This window comes from Armigeres subalbatus, chromosome 3, assembly GCF_024139115.2.
Source record: "Armigeres subalbatus isolate Guangzhou_Male chromosome 3, GZ_Asu_2, whole genome shotgun sequence".
Taxonomy (NCBI): Eukaryota; Metazoa; Arthropoda; class Insecta; order Diptera; family Culicidae; genus Armigeres; species Armigeres subalbatus.
In genome coordinates this window covers 344,974,998-344,998,461 of record NC_085141.1, presented here as the reverse complement: position 1 = coordinate 344,998,461, position 23,464 = coordinate 344,974,998, and the positions used below count along the sequence as shown (strand labels likewise).

At 37.5% G+C, this 23,464-nt stretch overlaps 1 protein-coding gene across 2 annotated transcripts in view; it reads right to left on the bottom strand.

Annotated features, from left to right (window-relative positions):
- Positions 1-23,464, bottom strand: part of LOC134225937 (RNA-binding protein fusilli-like) — a 333,936-nt gene that overhangs the window by 109,324 nt on the left and 201,148 nt on the right. For both annotated transcript variants that reach the window (XM_062706383.1, XM_062706384.1), the window contains exon 5: positions 18,567-18,852. In XM_062706383.1, coding sequence (XP_062562367.1) covers positions 18,567-18,852 — 286 coding nt within the window. The remainder of the gene's footprint in view (positions 1-18,566; positions 18,853-23,464) is intronic.

Genomic DNA, 23,464 nt, shown 5'->3' with positions numbered 1-23,464 from the left:
ACAGTGAATTGACGTTTGTCGCATAAACTATTAGACACTCTTTTATGTATAAGTAAAAAAATTGCCCCCAAATTAATTTCAAATGCGTTTTTAAACCAAAATGATTTTATTGCAAATGAGTAAAATGATGCGTTTTAGCATGAAAAATTCAAGCGTGATGCATTCTTTAAAATCGCAGACGATTTCGTTCGCCCGGGAGCGCTCGTTGATTGAGATTTATGAGTGATTTTACCAACACTGTTCTGGAGCAGATCAACGAATTCCAAGAGTCCCTTTACTTGGTATTCATTGACTACGAAAAAGCTTTCGACCGTCTCAATCACGAGAATATGTGGGGCGCCCTGAGACGCAAGGGGGTTCCTGAGAAAATCATCGGCCTCATCGAGGCACAGTACGAGGCCTTCTCGTGTAGAGTGCTGCACAATGGGGTATTGTCCGACCCTATCCGGGTCGTATCTGGTGTGAAGCAAGGATGTATTCTATCACCGTTACTGTTCCTCATCGTAGCCGACGAGATTTTGGTAGGTGCGATTGACCGTGAAACAAACAGCGGGCTGCTATAGCAGCCTATAACCATGGAGCACTTAAACAACTTCGAATTGGCTGATGACGTTGCACTCCTCGCTCAACGACGCTTTGACATGCAGAGTAAGCTCAACATGTCAAAGCGCCGTTGCGCTTCTACGGCAGTTTTAGTCATCAACGTCAACAAAACCAAATCGTTGTATGTAAACACGGTGACTCCTTGCAGTTTCACAGTAGCCGGGCAACCAGTGGAGAATGTTGAAAGCTTCCAATATCTTGGTAGCCAAATGGCGTCAGACGGAGGTACCAAAATCGACATAGGCGCAAGGATCAAGAAAGCAAGGGCTGCCTTTGCGAGTTAAAGAAATATCAGGAAAACCAGGCAGATAAGTGAACGCACCAAAATACGAATTTTCAACTCTAACGTGAAATCTGTGCTGTTATACGCTAGCGAACACCATGTTACCAGTGGAGAACACTGAACGGCTGCAGGTGTTCATCAACAGATGCCTGCGGTATATAATTCGGGCATGGTGGCCTCACAACTGGTTCTCAAACAACGAGCTCCATCGTCGTTGTGAGGCCGAGAACAACAGAAATTCGGGATCGGAGGTAGGGCTGTGTCGGCCACACTTTACGTAGGGGCGGAAACGAAATCTGTAAACAAGCATTAGACTGGAACTCGGCGGGACATTGCAGCAGAGGCAGACCCAGAGACTCATGGCGGCGAAGCCTCAATAAAGAAATAAAAGAAGTCGACCGAAATCTAACCTGGCAACAGGTTAAAGCGATAGCTGGGCAACGCTCAGGATGGAAATCTTTCAAGTCGGCCCTTTGCACCACCGGAGGTGTACAGGATCCATAAATAAGTAAAAGTTTGGAAAAGATAACCCTAGATGATCGAAGAATCGGCTGAGACAAAAAACAATTATGGAGAAAGATTAGAACTCACCGACGAGTTCCTCAAGGATTTTTTCCACGAATTTATCAAGGAGATCCTTAAGGAAACCTGGAACCTGAAGCAGCTCATGGAAGAATTTCGAAAAAGACTATTTCAAGAATTTCTGAAAAAGTCCTAGAGAAATTCCTGAAGAAACTTCTTCGAGAAATGCCCTCCTAGAAGACTTCTAAAAAAATCAAGTGGAAATATTGTCCGAACAAAAGAATTCCTTATTGATCTTCTTGAAATTACTTGGAAAATTTCCAGCAGGAACTATAAACTATGGTGGAAATATTGAAGAAATTTCTGAAAGAATTTCTGCATAAACTCTTTGAGAAGCCTTGAAGGAATAACTTTAAGAATTCGTGAAGAAGGTTCTGAAAGAATTCCTAGTCGAACCACGCACTGGAAGAATTTCTAGAGAAATTTCTAAATGAACTCCATCCTACAAAATTTCTGGATGAAGTCCAGCCCAAGCAGTAAACAGACGAGTTTCTGTGACCTGTGTATGAGCAAACCAAGCTCCATTTGAGTTGCTGCAACCAAATCAAACTCAACTGTGTTTCTCGGAGTAAAGAATTACTGGAGGCATTGCACTGCTGGAGGAATTCGTAGAACTGAAGAATTTCTAGAAATACCTCCTGTTGGGGCAGGTTCGCGATTTCCGGTGAAATTCCTATGGGCAATAAATTAGGCATTGGCTGTGAAGTAGCCCTATGCGGGGGTGGTGGTATTGGCTAACGCACTACTTTACTATATGCAAAACTCAAAGAGTTGCTGCTATGTCCCACTAAGCGTCACTTCTTCTTAACACGAATAACTTTTATATTGTCGGAAACTCACTTTTATTGCTCAACAAATGGGGGAAATACAATTTTGGAGAACCTATCAGTTTCTAGTGCTTAACATGGAGTGATTTTATTTGATAAATTCAATTAAAAAGAAACTTATCATCTACTACAACTACCTCAGATTCAAATCATGTAGCATTCTGTTCTAGCACTACTACTACTACCTCGACTTCAAATGTAGTACTAGATCAAGTGGGTTCGGCACGAATCTATAGATATACATTGGAAACTAGTTGAGAATGAACACCTCCTAAAAACCTGGATAAACCTTTACAGCAATTTCTTGAGACAAATCTGTGGCAAATATTGGAGCTCAAAATAATTTTCTTATCAAATATTGGAGGCTGGCATGAAAAAGCTTTTAGGAAACTCTCAAAGGAATTACTGAAATGAAAAAATCTCAAAAAAATCTTTTGATAAAAACCCAGTACCTTTTGATTAATTTCTATATCAAATAGTTGGAGACGTTGAGATTATGGGTTTTTTTTTATCAATATTGAACTCAAATAAGTGAACGAATAGTTTAGACCAGAGGTTCCCAAACTGTGGGTCGCGACCCCCAGGGGGGTCGTGGGCTGTTCAGTGGTGGGTCGCGAAAGTCAAATCTTTATTCATAATTTTGTTACTATTTTGTCCCACAAATCTGATCCATATTTTAAATTGGGATCTAAGTTAAGATTGGATGATTAAAGAACAACAAACCTGACGAGGTCAAAAGCCTTTTTTGTTATACGATATTTGGGAAAGTAGAAAAAAGTCCTATACAATCCAAATCCAAGCCCCGAACTCAATCCAGAACCAATCCTAAATCAATTTGAATCCAATCTAAAGCAAATCAAAATCTATTTAAAATCCAATCCAAATCTAATTCAAATCCAATCCTAATGAAATCGAAATTCAATTCAAATCCAATCTGAATAAATTTCAAATCCAATCCAAATCCAACTCAAATTCAATTCAAATCCCAGCCAAATCCAATCCACATCCAATTAAAAAAATGACGAAATTTTGACAAATACAATGATGGGATAATAAGCAATTTATTATGATTTGTCCAATCCAACGCTAACTCATTTTTATCTAATTTCACAAAATCAATACATTTGGTACCTGGTGGGTCGTAAGAAATATGGGATTCTGCTAGGTGGGTCGCATATCCAAAAGTCTGGGAACCTCTGGTTTAGACTAACAAAAAAATGTGGCCAATCTTTAGATAAATTCTCTGAGATAATGTTGAAGCAATTCCCTATGAAATTTCTGGAGATGCGTGTTTGAAGAAATTTCTGGAATAATTTCCGCAGGAACTTCTGGGCAATTTCCAAAGAGTTCTTAGGGATTTTCCGAAGGCATCACTGGATGAAGTGTCAAACCAATTTTTGAAGATATTCTCGAATTGTTTTCAATTGGCAATAGAATTGAGGGAGGAATTCCTAACTCAATTTCCCAAGGAGTCCCGATGGATTACATAGAGCAGTTTCCGACAATGCTTTAGAAGGAGTTAACGAATCTATTTTACCGGGAATCACCAAAGGACTGACTGAGTATAGACATAAGTTACTCCATGTATTTTTCAAAGCCAAAAAATATGGTAAGCTCATTTCCAGCAATAATGGAATTTCCACATAAAAATGATTTCTAAAGATCCGCATGAAACGACTCAACTCTAACGTTATATGCTAGCGAAACATGGTGTGTTTCAGCGGAGAACACTAAACGGCTGCAGGTGTTCAACACCAGATGCGAGCTCGTTGTTTGAGATCCAATTGTAAGGCCACCAGGCCCGAAATATAAACCGAATTCGGGCCTGGTGGCCTCACAACTGGATCTCAAACAACGAGCTCCATCGTCGTTGTCACCAGAAGCCGATAGCAACAGAAATTCGGGATCGGAAGTGGGGCTTGTATGCTAATACATTACTTAAACAAAATTTCAAAAATAATATTCTGATTGAAGAATGTGTTCCATTCATTAATATGTTTGATGCGAAATGTTGTAAATAAATCGATTTTAAATTTTTGTTTAACGACAGATGGGATAAATATACGGGCTGTTATTATATATGGGAGCATTTACCCCATATATTGATATACATCTTTGGGTCACCTCTTCATATACTTGTCAAATCAATATCAGGATTCACGATAGTTTTTAAGGACACAGTAGTGTATGGAGTCAACAGAAAAACGCAAAAATATCTAAAGATTAAACGAATAAAATTTAAATGTAGAATATTGAGAATTGAAATTAATATCGAGAGTAGATTGAATGAATCAAATTAAGTTCAGTTCACATAACCTGAGCAAATTTTGACTTCAATCTGGAAAAGCTGCCCGCTAGAAACATCACACGATATAGAAGATATATGCTGCTTCTATTATCTATTAAGCCGAACTACTTAATTGAGGGTTGCGATATTTATCGATTTGTTCACACTCTACGCTCCATTCAATCAATGAACTACCAGTTGATATTGATATTCAACCGGTTTCGATGGTTGAAAATCCGCACTGCGCTATTTTCTATGTCGTACACAGGACTTGTTTTGGCGCTACGTCCAATATGAGAGGTGTGCAGCAATGGGTTTGAGATTTTATATCATTAACCATAGACATTGTGGCGACGCGACGACGACGGGGATTTACTTTCGTGAAGGAGATTACTCAATTAATTCAAAGGGTGGGAAACAATTGACACCCAACAAAGTCGAACAAAGCATCATGTGGGGATTATCGAGTCAATAACTGCTCGTTAAATAGAATTGGTATCACTTTATACAGCAATAAAAGCAATTTTGAAATCGTACGCCTTTTGATGTTCCGCTGAACACAATTAGCTGCACAGGGCTACCATGCCCAGCAAAAGCTCTGAAATGCACCATGCGAGATAAAGATCGGCGGTATTAACTAACGGCGACAGCGACTGCCCATACCAGCATACAGTAGTCGTGCTGCGTTGACTTAACTAGAGCGATTAAGCTTATGACACAGAATGCAGAGCAACGCCATTCTGTTCGGAAGCGGTCGCTAGCTGAACCTGACAACCGTTACTTCACGTGGATTGATCATCATAGATATGTTTGCTTGGCCATACAGTTTTTCAAATCATCTCCAATAAACTCCAAAGGATTTTTATATTTGCTCGGAAACATGATCTATTTTTGTTTGCTTTTCGTTGTGAAGTCGAAAAATGAAGTTCATATGAGACGGTGAACTATATTTAAATTTAAAATCACCATAATGAAGACAATATAAAAGTTCATATTTACCGTCATCGATGACAAGGAATTTGAAAATAAAATAATTAGTGTTATCACGATTAGCTTGCAGATAAAAAATGCAAGTATTACTATACTTTTTAGTTTAAGTTTTTTTTTAATTTCAAATGTAAAACAAAATTTACAACATAAGAATTTGACTTTGTATGCAGGCAAATATTTTTTTATAGTTTCATTTTGTACTACATAAGAAGTTAGAAATCTTCATTCTATCTATCGAAATCTATCCTAATTTCATCTCGGTATCGTGAATTGATGACATGGTTCCAAGATCCAGCTAAATCTATCAAACAATGTCCAGCATCCCACTAAAAACTAACACAGTTTTTTTTTTCTTAAAATGTAGTCTTAGCTTCCAAGAAAAGCTATGCTAATGCATATTCTACTAACCAGAATTAAGGCCCTTAGATGGTGTTCTAAAGAATGGACTCATATCTTAGACCCCCTGTGTGATTTAGAATACGTCGGTCTTAACCATTCGATTGACTGTTCCACTGTTTCGGCATTTTTTTATCATCCCCATACGCGTAACATTAATACGCAAATTGTAAAACTAAGTGACGATAAAGAAGCGTCCACCAGTCAGTGTCTGGCCGACAAAAGTAATTGCACTTCATTATGAACGTGTCATTAGAACCTTGGTTGTAGTCATAGCCGTTTTATTTGCTGTCAGAAATGACTACCAGACGGCCGAACACCACGAGTTGGGCGACCATAAATCATTACAATGGTGGCGGCGAACCGGCACAAGCACCCCGAAAACACAAAAACTGGATGTATCATCCCATAGGAAAGCCCCGGGAAAAAAAGGAGAAAAGTTTTTATCATCCGTCGCATCAATTTAAGCTGAGTTGAGTGGCGTTATGCGGCGGCCCATTAGCGTTAAATAATTTTCGAACGATGAAACGACAGAAGGAAAATAATTTCGACAATGCGTCTTCAAGGACTGCGTTTAACGGCCGAGACCTTCCCGCTCGAGTACTGTGGCTATAAAGGTAAACACCACCTTCTGCAAGTCGCACTTGACCCCTGATATTGACGCCACTCTATCCGACGTAATTATCCCGTGAACGGCTTCAAATTAGCTATCAATCATCACAAACGAAGTAAACAAAAAAGTTAATCTTTTCCCAATACAAAGGAGAAAATGTATTAACCAGTCAGCAAAATGGTCATTGAAACGTGTTCGAGCGATTCATGTATTATCGCAGGCGCTTTATTCGGATTACCTAATTCAAGGTTTGCGCGCCCATTACCCAAGATAACCACTCCTAGTTCTATTTGAAGTTCGGTTTCGGATTGCAACCAGCTTAGCGTGTTGTGAAGGTTTCGACGTGGCCAGCACACGATGATAATAGATGATTGCGCTGTTTTTCTTAGATTTGGTGATAGAGGACAGCTGGCCGCCGGCGATTCGCCACTGTTCTTATCACAGCGCGCGTCTTGAATGCTCTGATAAGCTCTGTTCCAACTAGACACAAGCCTTTGCTTGGGGGTGTTCGAGGAGGTAATTGTTTACGCCGGCTATTTTATCGTTACGCTGCTGGCTGATGTGGAACTCTCACCAACACAGAACTGCATTAGCATACTTGACCAAATCGGTCGAAGACACCTGTCCCCATCAGTGGGATTCAACTGGTTTTATAGCCTTCGGTATGACTTTTCAGTTTTTTTCTGCCAATATACTCGAAGATTAGATACAAGGAATGCATCAAACGCCATTTGATATTCTGGCTCGTAGAGATTAACCGGAACAACAACGGTGTTTATCAAAAGACCGGTAGATTGAATCACAGAACGTGGGCACGAAAATATGTAATCGGGAATCGACCAAAGGTCAACGTTCAATGATAGTCATATTCTAGATACGTGACAAAACAATTTTTAAAACTCGCTGATGTAATTAGCAGGGAATTACCTTTTCATTTATTTGTTATCAGACTGAGGCCGAAGTATTCTGTACAGTACTATAGGGGCTATAGCACCAAATGAAGTACAGAGACCGGCAAAGAAGTTTTTTTTGCATCACTCAGACGATTGAAGCGTGCATTTAAAAAAGCTTGTTTTTGGAGTGAACGTATAGGCATTTTGTATGATTATGAGTACTCGAAAAAGGCAAAACAGCAACTAATAAATCAATCAAGATAACTCATTTTGCACTCACCACATCAAAGCAATGGCGGCACTGTATATGCATATTTCTATTCGTGTGTGTTTGACAGAACATGTCTACGGTGGGGCGATCTCTTCAATTCATAGCGGCAATTTTTGCTTATTAATTGGTCTATTGTTCCGATTTTTCATGCGATTACCCTGCCACCTGGTGGTCGGTCCAATGGTCATTAGTCAACATATACTAGTTGCCAATATACTGTTGGAATTTGGCAGATTAATAAATTTCAACTTCGTGTCGCGTATGCTGGATACGATCGCGGAAACATCTACAAAATTCTAGCACTTCTGGAGAATGGAGAGTCCATCCAGCGGAAGCTTTTTTACCGGCCGTCCGATCGTTTTAAACGACCGGAGGATTCAGAAACTTCAACAGAAGACGGAATGCAAGGTGGTCACTTCCTTCCGTGTAAATTTGGTAGTAAAATTCTACGACTGGTGCCCCTTAAAATATCTTGCGATGAAGTGATTTATGTTGGCTATGAAGCAATCCAATTGGAGGTTCAAAACGGTAAAGCATAAAGGCTACTACTGCTAGTCACGCACATCTTCTCCGTTACTAGAAAAGGGGAGGAAATGATGATATGACATGATATGACTACTTAACGGTAGGCCAGCGACTCACCGACGCCCTCATAGATGTCGAGGAATTGGTTGGTTGGAAGGATATAGTTTAGAAATATAATTATAAATAAATGATATTGTTTCTCTGGCTCGAAATAAATTGTTTTGAAAGCAATGATCATTTTGCACAGCTTCAAAGCTAGAATATATTTCCGTTAATAATAATTGAACTAATGATATTCATATAATTAACTTACAATCTAGTTTGAATTCAATATTCCAGCAACCGATTCCATCACAACTCTAAACTTGTCCAATCCTGGGACGGGACTTGCAAAGAGGAAAAAATGTAACTTCATCTGCAACCAGCAAGCGCTGTCACGAATTGTCAGATGCAACCAGCACCTTTTTGTGTAAAAGTATTGGTATCCCTCAAAAAGTATTCCGAATGATTTTGTTTTACGAGTACTGTTTCACTTTGAAAAGTATTCTAGAAAAGCCGGACAGCTTAATATTGAACTGTTATGAATACGTGTTTTATTTCCGATAGGAAAATCTTTATAAAAATAAGTTTACAAATCTGTAAATCACAAACAATTTTATTGTGCTCAGAAGATTCTACCCGGGATTTAGGTGAAACACTCAAGGAAACAGTTGAGAATCGATGATCAACTGTGATGAAAAGAAGAACAAGTGTCAAAACAAGGAAAAAGAAGCCGTCTTTGCAGGTCTCGTCTTAGGTCCAATCTAAATTGATTGCTTCCGTGTGGAAGTATATGGCATTTCCATACATTCAATTACCAGTGTTGCCAGTTTCACAAACCTATCAACTATTCTCAACAGATATGGAATTGGTGAAAAGACGTTGGGAGCGACTTTGCTAAAAAATGTATGACACTCCGTACTCCTGATGGTTTACCTCGGATGGGGCTTCCACCAATTATATCTACCTCGGATCATAGGAGTGCGCATCAATTATATCTATGCTTCCACTGCACTGTTTCGAATACGTTGATCAGCAAAATCTCCTTGTTCAATTAAAATTGCTTGTCCTTCTTTTGAACTAAACTGTCATCCTTTTTCGATATTTGGAGAATAGTGTGTAATAGAATCTTCTACTATGGAAATATTATCTTTTTTCTTAAAAAAGGAACAGTACTCTTATTTCCATATTACGCTTTCATATATAATAAGCAAAAGACAGAGGTACTTATTCAGTTTTCTTATGTTACAAGAATATACAAAAAGCTTAGCATCTTTTGAAGTGGTGTAGACTGGTTAAGCGCTTTCTGTCCTATAAGTAACTAGTTGATCTGCTTATTTTTTTGAAGATGATAATGCCTTTCGACGAATGACATTGACTAGTCAAGCTGCACGATTCAGTTCATTAAGGTTGAACCTAGTTGACTAGTTGAACCTGTCCGATCTCGCTCGGGTTTTATTTTCAATCTGTCAATAGTTCAGTTGATTGCAGCGTTGCAATTCGAGCTCGATGAGTTTCTTCAGAACTCATTTTGACAGTTTTCCAACTAGCCCCTAATAAAAACTAATCTTAGTATATGGAAACACAGCTGATCTCAACACGCATCGTTCAGTGATGAAGTTTAGGAAATCGGTTCGGTACATCCGATTGTGAGTTATAATGCTCCAAAGGGAAAAGAAACTTTTTTGTATATATCGACAAAGATTAGTTCAAGAGTTAGTCTTCCAGCATATTAAGTTGTTGTCGCGAAGAAACAGCAATATTTTATTTAAATCTATACTAAGCTGAACAATGTTAGAAGAGAAGAACAAAAGAATTTCGTACTGCAAGCATTTTTCAACCTTTGTTTTGTACTTGACTTTTTCCATTTCTCAAAATTTAGTAGGTATATGACTTGTTTGTTTGTAATGCCAGTCTTTTCTCTATTTAATTTAAATTGTTCAAACTGTGTCAGACAAATTTTGGATTTTTTAACCTTCAGAGACTCGCTTAGTCCTGAATCACTTATGCAGTCTCGACTCCGTTAACAATAATTGTAACAATTATTGTGTACGTTAAGCGTGCTTTTTTCGCTAGTGTTGTACTTTTTACAACGGTGCGAATCCTCGAGGGTTGAATAAGTAACTTGTCACCCTTGTTCAACAGAATGTCCTTCTTTTTGTCATGGTTTTGGTAAAATGTTCTCCTTTGTGAAAATTCCATATGGCCACCCTAGGCATAAGTAACACTGCAAATAATATAATACTATATAGAACTAATAGAGAGATATTTGAATTTTCAAATTTCATTTACATCTGGTGAAGTGGGAAGCCGTTCTGCAGTTTTGGACCAAATTCAATGTATGAGAAGACGCCTCGGCTTTTCCGAAACCGTCCTTTCCGTACATATTCTCTGAGCTTGGCCTAACGACATTCTGTATCACTTCCATTTTATATTATTTTTTAACGCCATTTTCGATTAAAACAAACGCTAGGCTGCCGCGCTTAGAAATAACTTCAACACTACGACGAGATGGAAAGTGTATGAGAATATAGAGTAAGCAAGGTATTTTGGACCACTTTTTTAATAATTTATCGAACAAAAGTTTGACTTTGTAATAATGCTTGATCAATTCCCTATGCAACTAAAAAGTGGTGAATGCTAGGTAGGATAAAAATGTTGTAAATCCCACCGAAAGACCCAAACTATAATAAATTTTGAAGATATATTGGATTTAATTTTGGACCACCTATTGAACATATTTTGGACCACTCGAATACTTTTGTATTGCTTGCAAAGTTATGCTACTAATAGATTAAATTAGTGATCTCCAGCATTTTCGGCATTTTCATCCTTAAAGACCTTTTTATAAGCGTTTAAAAGCTTAGAGCAATATCTACCAGGTAAGGGTATTGGAATTATTGAATCCTATCCTGTCATATTTATTATGTAGTTTACCAGATCTGTTCCATTTGCGTCATTGATAGTAGTGGGTTGCCTGGTTCCTCCTTGCTACTTGCACATTCTTTCTCCAAACGAAACGTAATCGTAGAACGCGAAACTCTGTTGCATTGGCAAGCATCACGGACGGAGAGCTCTAGCAAAGATTGGTTCTTGTCATGGAGCTTTCTTATCTATTTTCGTATGGAAATGATGAAAACAGTTACATATTGGTTTAATAGACATTTTGGCAGGGCTTATATCAATAAACGGTATTTTATAAATCCGGTACACAGAAACAAATTCTGCAGTAAAAACTACTATTTTGTAGACTACGCTCTGTTTTTAAAACTACCATGAAATTTCAGTAAATTTTACCATGGTTTCAGAGAAATTTACCACTGTTTCAGTTCATGTGACAACATTCCGCATGGGCCACAGTTGATTTTTACCGCGCGCATGGTAAAATCAAACGGGTTTGTTAGCTGCTGAAAATCGTCGGTGCATATTCTTAAAATAACCCTCGGAATGGTAGTTTCGGCTGCAATATTTTTTTGCGTGTATGAGTAATTTATGAATGGTATAATATTAGAGAAACAAATGGTTGATAAAAACAAAAATTTAAGAGATCTAGAACTTTAAAAGAAGATATGTCTAAAATATGTTCGGTTGAAAAAATGAACCTATTTTAGACATGCCTCGTATGCCATGCCATGAAACCGTATAATAGTTTATAGTATACTATTTCGGAAGATTTTAATACAATTGTTGAATTGAAATCTTACTGATTTGTATCATTTTAATACAATATCTGTATGAAAAGATGTATAAAAAGATTTTATACAATAATTGTCAGATTTGTTTTCGTTGGGTGTAGTATCGCCTAATACTGAATTATTTGCTTGCGCATATTTGTACTTTTACGAGAAAGCTTCAATCAAAATTTTCTTGGAATTTTTGGTTTATATTCTCTATACCTCGTAATGATTGGAAAATGGACATCATTATTACAAGAAGGCATTTAGCCAAGACCTTATATGGTGCTAATATGGTTCAATGTACCATTTTCTTTGTAACTTTTAAACGCAACGGTCGATCGTCATCAAATAAATAGTGATTAACTAGGCTTTGTCCCCTGTCGAATAAAACTTGTTAAGAGAAATTCGGTTAAGGATTACTATATGAAAAGTTGTCTAATATTTTTCTTAGCTTTTGTGCACACACATACACACGGACAGACAGTCATTTTCTCAGCTCATCAATCTAAGTCAATTGTTATATTACTATCCGAGGCTTCTATAAAAAGTTCGTTCCCGAAGTGAAATGATAGCCTATCGGTACAACTTTGTTGTACAAGAAAGGCAAAAATTGAAAAACAAAAAATATTCGCGAGTAAATTGTTTTGAGGTGAAAACGATGGCCTTAAATGGTTAAAAAAAAGTTCTTAATTGTTCCTTCACATAACATGTTGCATAGAAACAGTATTTATTGAAAAAATATTTTGACTACCCATTTGTATGAGAATTTCCCACAGTGGAATGCGCTAGGTTCCATTTATCAAGTCCAGAAACCGCGATCTGTAAGATGCCGAACGTTTCTTCAGCAATAGGTACCTTTTTGGCTCAAGTCCCGAACATGACTTATATTTCGAACACTGGCGTTTTGGCACCCTAAAACTCGGTTTTCTGTTCTGACGATCAAGATTACAAATGAATTCAGGATCCTATGGAGAGAATTACACGAATAAAGCCAAAATGGCTATTAAAAAGCGAGTGTTCGGAATTTGAGTCAGAGCGGTACACTATCACATCTGAACCTGAGGATTTGTAGCTGCTTCTGTTCAAGGGGGAAAGAGGTCTAAGATTTTGTGACAGCACATATACTAGGTATACATAAAAGCAAGACAGAAGGGGGTCTATAAATCTCAAAAAGTAGTGGACATCATATTTGAATCGCCCCTCAGTACATCGGAGACTTCCGGAGGGGAGGGTCCGAAATAGTGATAGGGAAGAGCCCTTTTTTTCGTCTTTTTTCCACAGTACAGCTGTCGAATGTGAAAAAAAAATCTTCCCGCTGCCTTTTCTTAGCATCCTTTATAACGATTGATGTTTCTCCCTGTATATCTCCTGAGCGCTAAATCTGGTCGCATTAGGACGGTTAAGTTCAGACTAAAGAGCCCTTGTGTGCCCACCTTGGAATCTGCGATTGGACTTGGACCAGCAACCAGTAACTAAATCAATCATGGGGCAAAGCGTCGCCCCGAAGTCCCAAATAGCATCTAAATGTCGAAACATGCCATTATTTCCTTCCCGAGTGGACTAAAACTAGTGTTGCGGAATGTTATTGATTATATTTGCTCAGCTTAACTAATGAAATTATTTATGTCATGAGCTATTACGAAAAAGCCGTGAAGCAATGTCGTCTCCGGAGCCTGTATCCTATTACGGTTTGTCATTCATGCTCTGAAATCTCAATAGTAAGGATTTGATTTTTTTTCCAATAACGACAGTATGGAAGTAGTGTGACGCCATGCATTACACGGTTTAACTCAAAAACTCATTAATGAGTAAAAAAGTACGCAGTTGAAGTATGTAAATGTCAAAAAATGGGGAAATTTTGACAACTTAGAATGAGTGAAAAAATACTCTTTTCAAGAATGCAGTTTTCGTTTGGAAAGGGGTATTTCAAATACATAAATGGGTGAAAAAATACTTTGACAGTGTACTCTGTGTCTCGTCCTTGCCGTTCGGCTTCGGCTACTCTTGTTCAATCTCGACGTGATGTTAAATAAGAGTGGGGTTATGAATATGTATTTTACTTAGTTTTCAACAAATTGTCACCTATATGGATTCGCATTATGCGTTTTTCACAGTGTACTCTGTGTCTCGTCTTTGACGTTCGGCTTTGGCTACTCTTGTTCATCTTCAACGTGAATGTGGGGTTATGAATATGTGTTTTACTTAGTTTTTCAACAAACTTCCACCTATATGGATTCGCATTATGCATTTTTTTTACAATGTACTTTGTGTTTGTCACCTATATGGATTCGCATTATGCGCTTTTCACAGTGTACTCTGTGTTTCGTTTTTGACGTTCGGCTTCAGCTTCTCTTGTTTAATCTCAACTTGAGGTTGAATAAGGGTGGGATTATGAATATGTTTTTTACTTAGTTTTTCAACAAATTTTCACCTATATGGATTCGCATTATGCGTTTTTTTACAATGTACTTTGTGTATGTTACCTTTATGGATTCGCATTATGCGGTTTTCACAGTGTACTCTGTGTCTCGCGTTTTTTACAATAAACTTTGTGTATTATGCGTTTTATGTTTTATGCATTTTTTACAATGTACTTTGTGTATGTTACCTATATGGATTCGCATTATGCGTTTTTCACAGTGTACTCTGTGTTTCGTTCTTGACGTTCGGGTTCGGCTACTCTTGTTCAATCTCAACGTGAGGTTCAATAAGAATGGGGTTATGAATATATGTTTTACTTAGTTTTCAACAAATGTCCACCTATATGGATTCGCATTATGCGTTTTTCACAGTGTACTTTGTGTCTCGTCTTTGACGTTCGGCTTTGGCTACTCTTGTTCATCCTCAACGTGAGTGTGGGGTTATGAATATGTGTTTTACTTAGTTTTTCAACAAATTTCCACCTATATGGATTCGCATTATGCATTTTTTTTTTACAATGTACTTTGTGATTGTCACTTATATTATTCGCATTATGCGTTTTTCACAGTGCACTCTGTGTTTCGTCTTTGACGTTCGTCCATTGTTACATCCTCTGTGTTTTTGTGACCTCTCTTTAGTCTCTAGCTGAATGCGTGTGAGTCTACATAATTGGCTTTCCTATAAATGGTTCCATTCTCCTTTCCAACTTCACTTCCTCTTCCTTTCCCCTTTTCACTTCCTTTTCCGTCAGGTAAATGATGAGAAAGGCCAGTGAAGGCGATGGCACAAATCTCCCAAATTGAGGGGAACGTGCCTCCTGAGCCGACGTTCTGATACCTGATACCTATTACGAAAAAGCCGTGAAGCAATGTCGTCTCCGGAGCCTGTATCCTATTACGGTTTGTCATTCATGCTCTGAAATCTCAATAGTAAGGATTTGATTTTTTTTCCAATAACGACAGTATGGAAGTAGTGTGACGCCATGCATTACACGGTTTAACTCAAAAACTCATTAATGAGTAAAAAAGTACGCAGTTGAAGTATGTAAATGTCAAAAAATGGGGAAATTTTGACAACTTAGAATGAGTGAAAAAATACTCTTTTCAAGAATGCAGTTTTCGTTTGGAAAGGGGTATTTCAAATACATAAATGGGTGAAAAAATACTTTGACAGTTATATTTACAAATTTGAGGCTGCTCAAGAAAATTATGAAATTATTGAAAATATTGATAATAAACGGAAACTAATCGCATAAAACGTCTAATAAAAGAGAGAGAGAAACAGGCGAGTAAAAATTCTGGATAGTTTGTTGCTATTTTTACAAACTGTGAACAAATAACATATTCTTTCAGAATCAAAACAAAAGAGCCCGGAGCATGCCGAGAATTCTGCGTGATTGTAGTGATCGTCCATGTGGTTCTGCATCCTGATCGGGAAACCAACTCACAGCGTGAACAACGGATTCGGCAGCCCGTTCCGGTTATTTATGTTTCCTTGTTAGATTAGGATCAAAAATATGTGTTACTATCTTGGTTACTATCTGGTACCGTTGTATGACAATTATCAAATTTAAATAAATGTGCGACTTTGATTTGAATTATTCCATGGAATTATTATATTATTGTAATCGAAAAGAATATTTTAAAGCCTCACGAAATTTTATTCTCAAAAATGGGAGTAATTTACCCATTTTTAGATTTAATTTCATTCCTAAAAATGGGTAAATATTCCACATTTTTGACGTATATGTCGTTTACTCATTAATGAGTAAAAGCAAGTTTACTCATTAAATGAGTAGATCCACTTATTCTCTGAAATGAGTGAAATTTTACCCATTAATGAGTTTCTGAGGTTATCCGTGTACCCCATGATAAATTTCTTTTAGAAAGCTCCAAATTCGGGAAGCATTGGCTCTGATGATGCTGATGCATTTCAACTTGTTCTACACATTTGTGCAGTAACCAACACGAAAGGAGCGAAAACAAAGCGAGAATCACCATTTTTCTGTAGGGGCAGCCTATCCGATTCTGTTATTTTCGTGGTTTATTATGAAGGTTTATTGTCAAGAGTTTTGTAAACCTTTTCGAGAAGAAACTACGCATTTTTCCTTTCCAAGTTATAAACTGATTCATAATTGCAAAACAAATTAAAAAACTGAAAAAAATTTCGATTTTGTCACATTTCCTATTTTATCATCTCAAAATTCGACAGGGGGCGATAAAATCGGGATATTACTGTATTTTGACATAGTAATTGATTGAAATAATGAAATTTATCATTTTTTCTCTCTGGTTTTAGACATGTATAACTATTGGCTGATTTACGCGCAATAAGTTGCATTCGACAGAGGATTAGATATGGTTATGTTTATTATTAAAAATTTATCCAATCGGGCATTGTCTTCTGAATTTATTTAAAAAAACCATCGGTTCGTTCCCTTGATTTTTTGACAGTGGTGTACATAAATGAATGCAATAGGGTCGGTGTACCGGTAATATTGGTATTAGTGACTGGTCCAGATTGTTTAATTCATAACAATTGACAGGAATACGTTTCCTGTGATGTTAATATATTGGCAGAAAGCTGTTCTTCTCTACTTTTCAGGAAAAATATTGTTGATCCTTCATAATATTGTTTTCTTATCAAAATCGCTTCCTCCAATAACTAATACATGGATAAGTAATAGAGTTACTAGCTAACTTCTGTTTCTATAATAGTGAATCCCATTAGTTTCTTATGGGATTCACTATTATAGAAACGCCTCACTATTATTGGTGCAAAGGAGTCAAGAAGTTAAGGAAAAATGATAACTGAAAATTTGTAAACTTTTTCGCACACGTTCACCTTTTTTAATCAAGCGCTATGCTATGAAGTAATTTGTAAAATTCAAAATGAACAAAATCCATCAAAAATCGAGTTTCTACTATTACTGGTACACCACTATTACTGGCACAGCCACCCTAAATGTAAATTAATGAATACAATGAAACTCAACTACCTAAAGTGCTGTTTTCTTTCTCATATGACAGTTTTCATTATTTCCAAAATTCGCGATAAAGTCATTATCACTGCTAGCTAGAATAGTCTGAATTATTTTAGATCGTCATGGCTAATATTCTTAATAATTTATTCTTTTTTCTCAGATCTGGGTGGTTGCATGAATTCTACTCCATTTCCATGCGCCAACCGAATTTCAAAATTGAAAAGTCCAAAACTGTCAAAGTTGCGAAATCTCTATATACAAAAATGAGTTTGCATTTCCTTTGAGGCAATACAACTCATAACGGAGGGACCGAAAATTTTCGAAATACAAAAGTAGGGCGAGTTGGGAGAAAACCCAATAGGATCGCACAAAAAATGCAATGCTGCATTGAACTTACCAATTGACAGTTGTTAGAATGCAAAAAATACAACCCGAGCAAGGTCGGGTACGATCAACTAGGGGAACTGCTCCTTGAATTCATACCATGTACCCAAATCAACACCATTCGAAAACAAAGAATTGGTGCACTAATTGTTTTATTTCTCATTTTTGTGAATTTTTCCAGCAGTAAGCACGCCGGAAAACAACAAAACACGACACAAATTATGCCTAAATTGCCTGTTTTTCGAACGTTATTGATATAGGAGCATGTAATTAATAATGGAACAGATACCCTAGTAGTCCATAAAATGTTCGAATTCTACGAAATCAAGCTAATTTATTCGCTAGTAGTCCAAATATACAAATGTCGTCATAATAATAACAAGGGCCAAAGTTATGGACAAAAAAACAAAAAAGGTGCTCATAACTGAACATCTTCCCCTAATATTAATTTAATTATGGAAATTTTGTATTGTTTTCATTGAAAATTCTTTTTTTATAATTGCAATTTTCACTTTTTAAAGAACATATATGTCTTTGTCTCTAGTTAAAATTCTTCGATGTTTATGGATTTTTTTGCATTATTCAGGGAAATTTTATATAGATTAATTGCTTCTACCCTCATTACTTTATAGTCAATTTTCTATTATTTTTAATAAAAAATTTTAATCCTTCATGCAAATTTTATTTTGATGTCCTCATAAAACGTCATCGAAACGTAAGACTTTTGCCCTCATCTAAATACAGCGAGGATGACCCATCCCATCCCGCCAAACCTATTCGCACATCACTCACCTTGCATAATTTCGGCCACCGAGGCGAGCACTGCCGGCACCCGGGGCATCGTGTGCAGCTTGGCACTGTCGGCCACCGGCACCAGGGCCCGAGCCAGATCGCCGGCCTTGCAGCGGGCATACTCCTTGCGCAGGTCGCCAAATCGCCAGTAGTACGCGGGTAGCTGAATATCTTTGGCACCGGCTTCCGGGTGGAGACACTGCCGCAAGGGGAGCTGGCCGTCCACCACCAACCGAAAGTTACCCCCGCAGGGGTCTATCTGGAGGGACCGCGTGTAGGAATCGAACTGAAATTGAAAAAAAGCGGGGAAAATGCACGAGGTTGATTAGTGTTAGGTGTTTTTGGTTGTTGTGATTCGGCAGGGAGTTTGTCCACGCGTGTTAATCTTATCTCAATGGGATTCAGTTTTATTGTTATTCCTCCGTAGGGGGCTCTCGACTGAATAAATATACCTGACAGGAATTTACTGTTGGCAGATTATTGGCTGTAAACCTATTTCACGGTAACCGTTGAAATCGACTTTGAATTTAGCCCATTTTTGCACTTTTTAGAAGAGACGCATTGGAGTGCTCAAACTCATGCCAGAAGAACCTAGTTTTCACATTCTAGAGGGCGCGTTGCCGTAATCGTTTCCGTATATTCATAACAAGCCCTAAGCCTCATCTGCAAAAAGAATTGAAAACAACTGAAGTTCATCTTCGGTCAATGAGATCAAATTGACCACAATGCAACAAAGTAACGCAATGGATGGCGCTATCAACATCAATAGAGAACATAAGCAACCACCGGAGACACAACGATAGCAATGCGATTGCGGACACAAACAGGTTACCATGATTGGGTGGCGAAACCCTAGGGCCCGGTTTTAATTATAGAGGCCTCCACACAGGCTGGTGTGCAATGGGCAATTCAGCGCCAATTGGACTCGCAGTAGCAGTCAGTTGGACACGATACGAGACATGACACAGTGATACACTTTCCGGGTTTTCCAACTTGGCGTTTGTTTTCGATCAATCGATGGCATTCACTGCTGGGGCTCAAGAGGGAGGTGAAGATGTGGATTTATTTTCATTCAGATGTCGACAAGAGCAGTTCGAATGGATCATCACAGAAGTAGAGACATTTTTTTCAAGTAGGTATGTGTACCAGCCGTTACGCGATCGCAAGACGTTTACAATAAATACGCTTTTCACAAATTTTTGGAACTACTTTAATCTAATATTTTAGGCAAAACGAATGAATCAAGCAAATGGCTTGACTTGAATACGAATTTAAATACGTTCACTTGCTATCCATAAGAACGATTTATTTGTCATTAGCCGAGTTAGTACTATTCCATTTAATTCCATCATTTTATTTTATGACTTTACAGGTACGCATTTCGACATGAACAGTAGTTCTTTTGGGGTCGAAATACGTACATATCTGTGAAGTTAGAAAGTGGTGGAATAGAATGGTCTACTAACTCGTCTTATGGTAACTGAGAACAAGAAACAAGAACTAACAAATTATTTTCTATAAGAGCAAATGCATATCTACTCGTGAATGGAAGATTGAATATGTTCACCTTCTCGCTACCGCAGGCAGCAACATTAACTGCGATGCGATCTAATACAGCATTCAACATCCGAAAACTAGTTTATGAACTGTTTCACAACTTGCTGCTTACTGTTAGTACTTGAATCATTCAATTTTCATTTGAAAGCATAATCTCACGTACCAGTCGTCGCAGTCCAGTCGTACTGTCTAGAGAAACCATATTAGTAGCTTAGGTACGTAATGTTCAACAAAGTTGCAGCCTAATTATTGAGCACAAACGATTAAGTTCAACGGCGACGCAAGCATCAACGACTTTGAACCGTCCGTCGGCGACGACTACATTCCGAACATTGCTGCTTTGTACCTCCAGGGTATTCCGCCCTGTTCCAATCTGAGCCAATTAAACCGTCGAAAAATACCGACAATCCATAAATACCTACTTTATGAACGAACAATGTCCGTGTCTACAGCGAACCATGTTCAATGGCTCATGGACAACAAACTCTAACTTAGTATCTCGATTAGTTACTATTTAGAATAGTTTTAACTAAAAAGTGATAAAATAAAATGATTAAGTCAAAATAAAATTCGATAAACAAAAAAAAAGATCTGTGATGTACTTATTGACCTCCACTCAAAACTCTTTTATATGGCCTTAAAATAAATAACCTATTCTTTCCTAATTTTTCCATAATGATGCTCACGTTGTGTGTTATGCGCAAAATATGTAATGACCCATTCGGAAATTTTCATCTACAATAAATATAGGTATGTGATCAGTGAGTGCGACATTTCTCCGATGTTGACACAAACCCAACGGTTCGAAATAATGCTGTTAATGCATCTCGCCGCCAGTAGCAAAAAATGAATTGAGATATATAATTGCTTGTCGTTTCGGTACCCACCTCAAACACAAAGTCAGCAAACTACTGCCAAATTTGGTGCAAAATTGCTAAATTATCTATCCGAATCGATCATCGATAAAAGATCGACATACAGCGACGTTCGTTGGCACGTGCTGTTTGAAGTTTAATGGCTGTGCCTAAGTCCAACGATAAGCGGCAACAACAGTGATGGTGAAGAGGCTGATAATGATCTGAGGCACGGCGCGAATTCAATAGAAATTTAATGGCCGATACAGCCATACAAATTTCCGTCATCTCACGGGAAAATATTTTTGGATTTTGGCCTATAGGGGAGAACGGTCCAAAATGCACCCCTTGAGCTTTTTCGATGTTTTCGCCCACATAAACAAAAATACCCAACCATTTCAACGTATAGGTGCAAAACTTACAAAACCCAGCTACATTTCACAATGATCTCCTATTCAAAACAATAAGGTTTTCATGACTTTCTAACACATTTAATAATATCTTAAAAATGGGCCTGGGGCAAAACGTCCGAATGGTGGTTTAAAATGACTCAATTGCATGTAAAATGATGGTGAACGCATGGTTGTTTGTTTTTTCTTAATGGATTTAGCTACAAATCTTACGGATGTGGTGGAAGAATAGCAAATCGTTAAATTTGAGTGAATATGGAGTGAATTGCTTAGGTTTTCCAATGGAGCTCAATGATGGATAACTAATTATGAATTGTAGGGGAGACTGGGTAGACTTGATCCCCTTTTCTGATTTCCGATGTATCACAGCCAAAAGTAAATAAACATACGCGATTTCCACACAGACTCTCTAAGTATGACAGTCCTTAAATTATTGTTGTTATTGATACACAATCGATTTGTTGGAGTGCTGTCAAAAATCGACTTTTAAAATATTCGGGGGAAATTGATCCCTCTCCAAGAACTTGCTTTGATAAAATTAGAAAGGTGCTCTCAGATTTTTTAAATATTTTTACTTCAAAATACGCGGAATTTTCGAATTGCTGTGCGTATACGTGAACGATTTTTGTTATTGAATTCGACAGCACATGCAATTTTAAAATTTGGGGAGACTTGATCCCCTTTTTATGATATCTACGCAATAAATAATTTTTCCTGACAACCCTTCATCAAATCTGTCAAATCTACAAAAAATTAGAAGCCTGAGAACAGATTTATATTTTTTTGAATTTTTTCGCCAAATTTTTGTATGGATGACTAATGGGGGATCAAGTGTCCCCATATTGAGGTAATAACTTCAAATCCAAATATCCTAAAACTTTGATGGAGTGTAGACATTTTCATCAGTGCAGATCATTAAGCATATTTATGGCTTTGTGCTGTGAAAAAAACGAAAGTATTTGGTCATTGTTATGAAAAGTTGTTCAAATTTTGCTTGGCCAATAAAAAAATCTTTAGGAAGGTCAAAATATACAAACCGCCCTGCAGAATAAATAAGGTTGTCAATCCAAAAAATAACTCACCACATAAAGGCCATTTGTCTAGAGGATCTATACTAAAAAATACGCTAGAACAAAACTACTTTAGTTCTCGAAAAAACAGGGGGTGATCAAGTCTCCCCGGGGATCAAGTCTACCCACCTTCCCCTAATGGTAATATTCGTTCATAAATGTACTACAACAGATTATATGAGTGATTTTATAAGTGAGGCCATTTTGCTCCAGGGGTGCATTTTGGATCGTTCTCCCCTATTCAATATGAGCCTTTCGGTGACAAGTAGGACATCATTTTGATTAAATGTTTGTAGTAACCATTTCAACCAAATTTGGTGCAAATATTCTCTATTTTGAAGGCATCGATTAAGGAAGGATTACTGAGAAAACGGACATGGTGTGGAGGAAGGTTTTGTACATACTTGCGCATTTCCGACTGTTCGAAGTTCGAATGATTCTTTCTTCGGATTAGTAATTGGCTATCTGGTAGAGTTTTGTTCCCGTGGGTGATACCGAAACTTTTGATATCGACGGAGCGGTAACACAAGTTTTAGTTTTGTTGACGACTTAGATTATTAATTTTATTGATGCTTACGAGAGTTAAATGGTCTTGTAAAAACATGAAACGCGATTCTTGGTGGAACTTTTGAAGTCTGTGCGAGAGGTATCACAAGTTTTGCATTTTAGTATGAACTCGAAGTATCACTACCAGTGCTTATGACAATCTGTAGATGAAAACGACAGTTTTTTTATTTACCTTTTTGCTGGATAGTAATGGAAAGTTATGTAATTCATATCTGTGATGGTAATCAGATCGTTTTTGTTTTTTTGCCAATCTGATTAAATTGTTAATATGTATATCAAATTCAATTAATTATCTTAAAGATAAATCGTCTAGCTCAAACCTTTGTAGGGGTATATGGCGGGACCATCATCATCATCATCATTCATCGTAACCCCTTGACCGATTTCAACCAAATTTGCTACAAATGTTCTCTACCCAGAAACAATTAAAAAGAAGAACG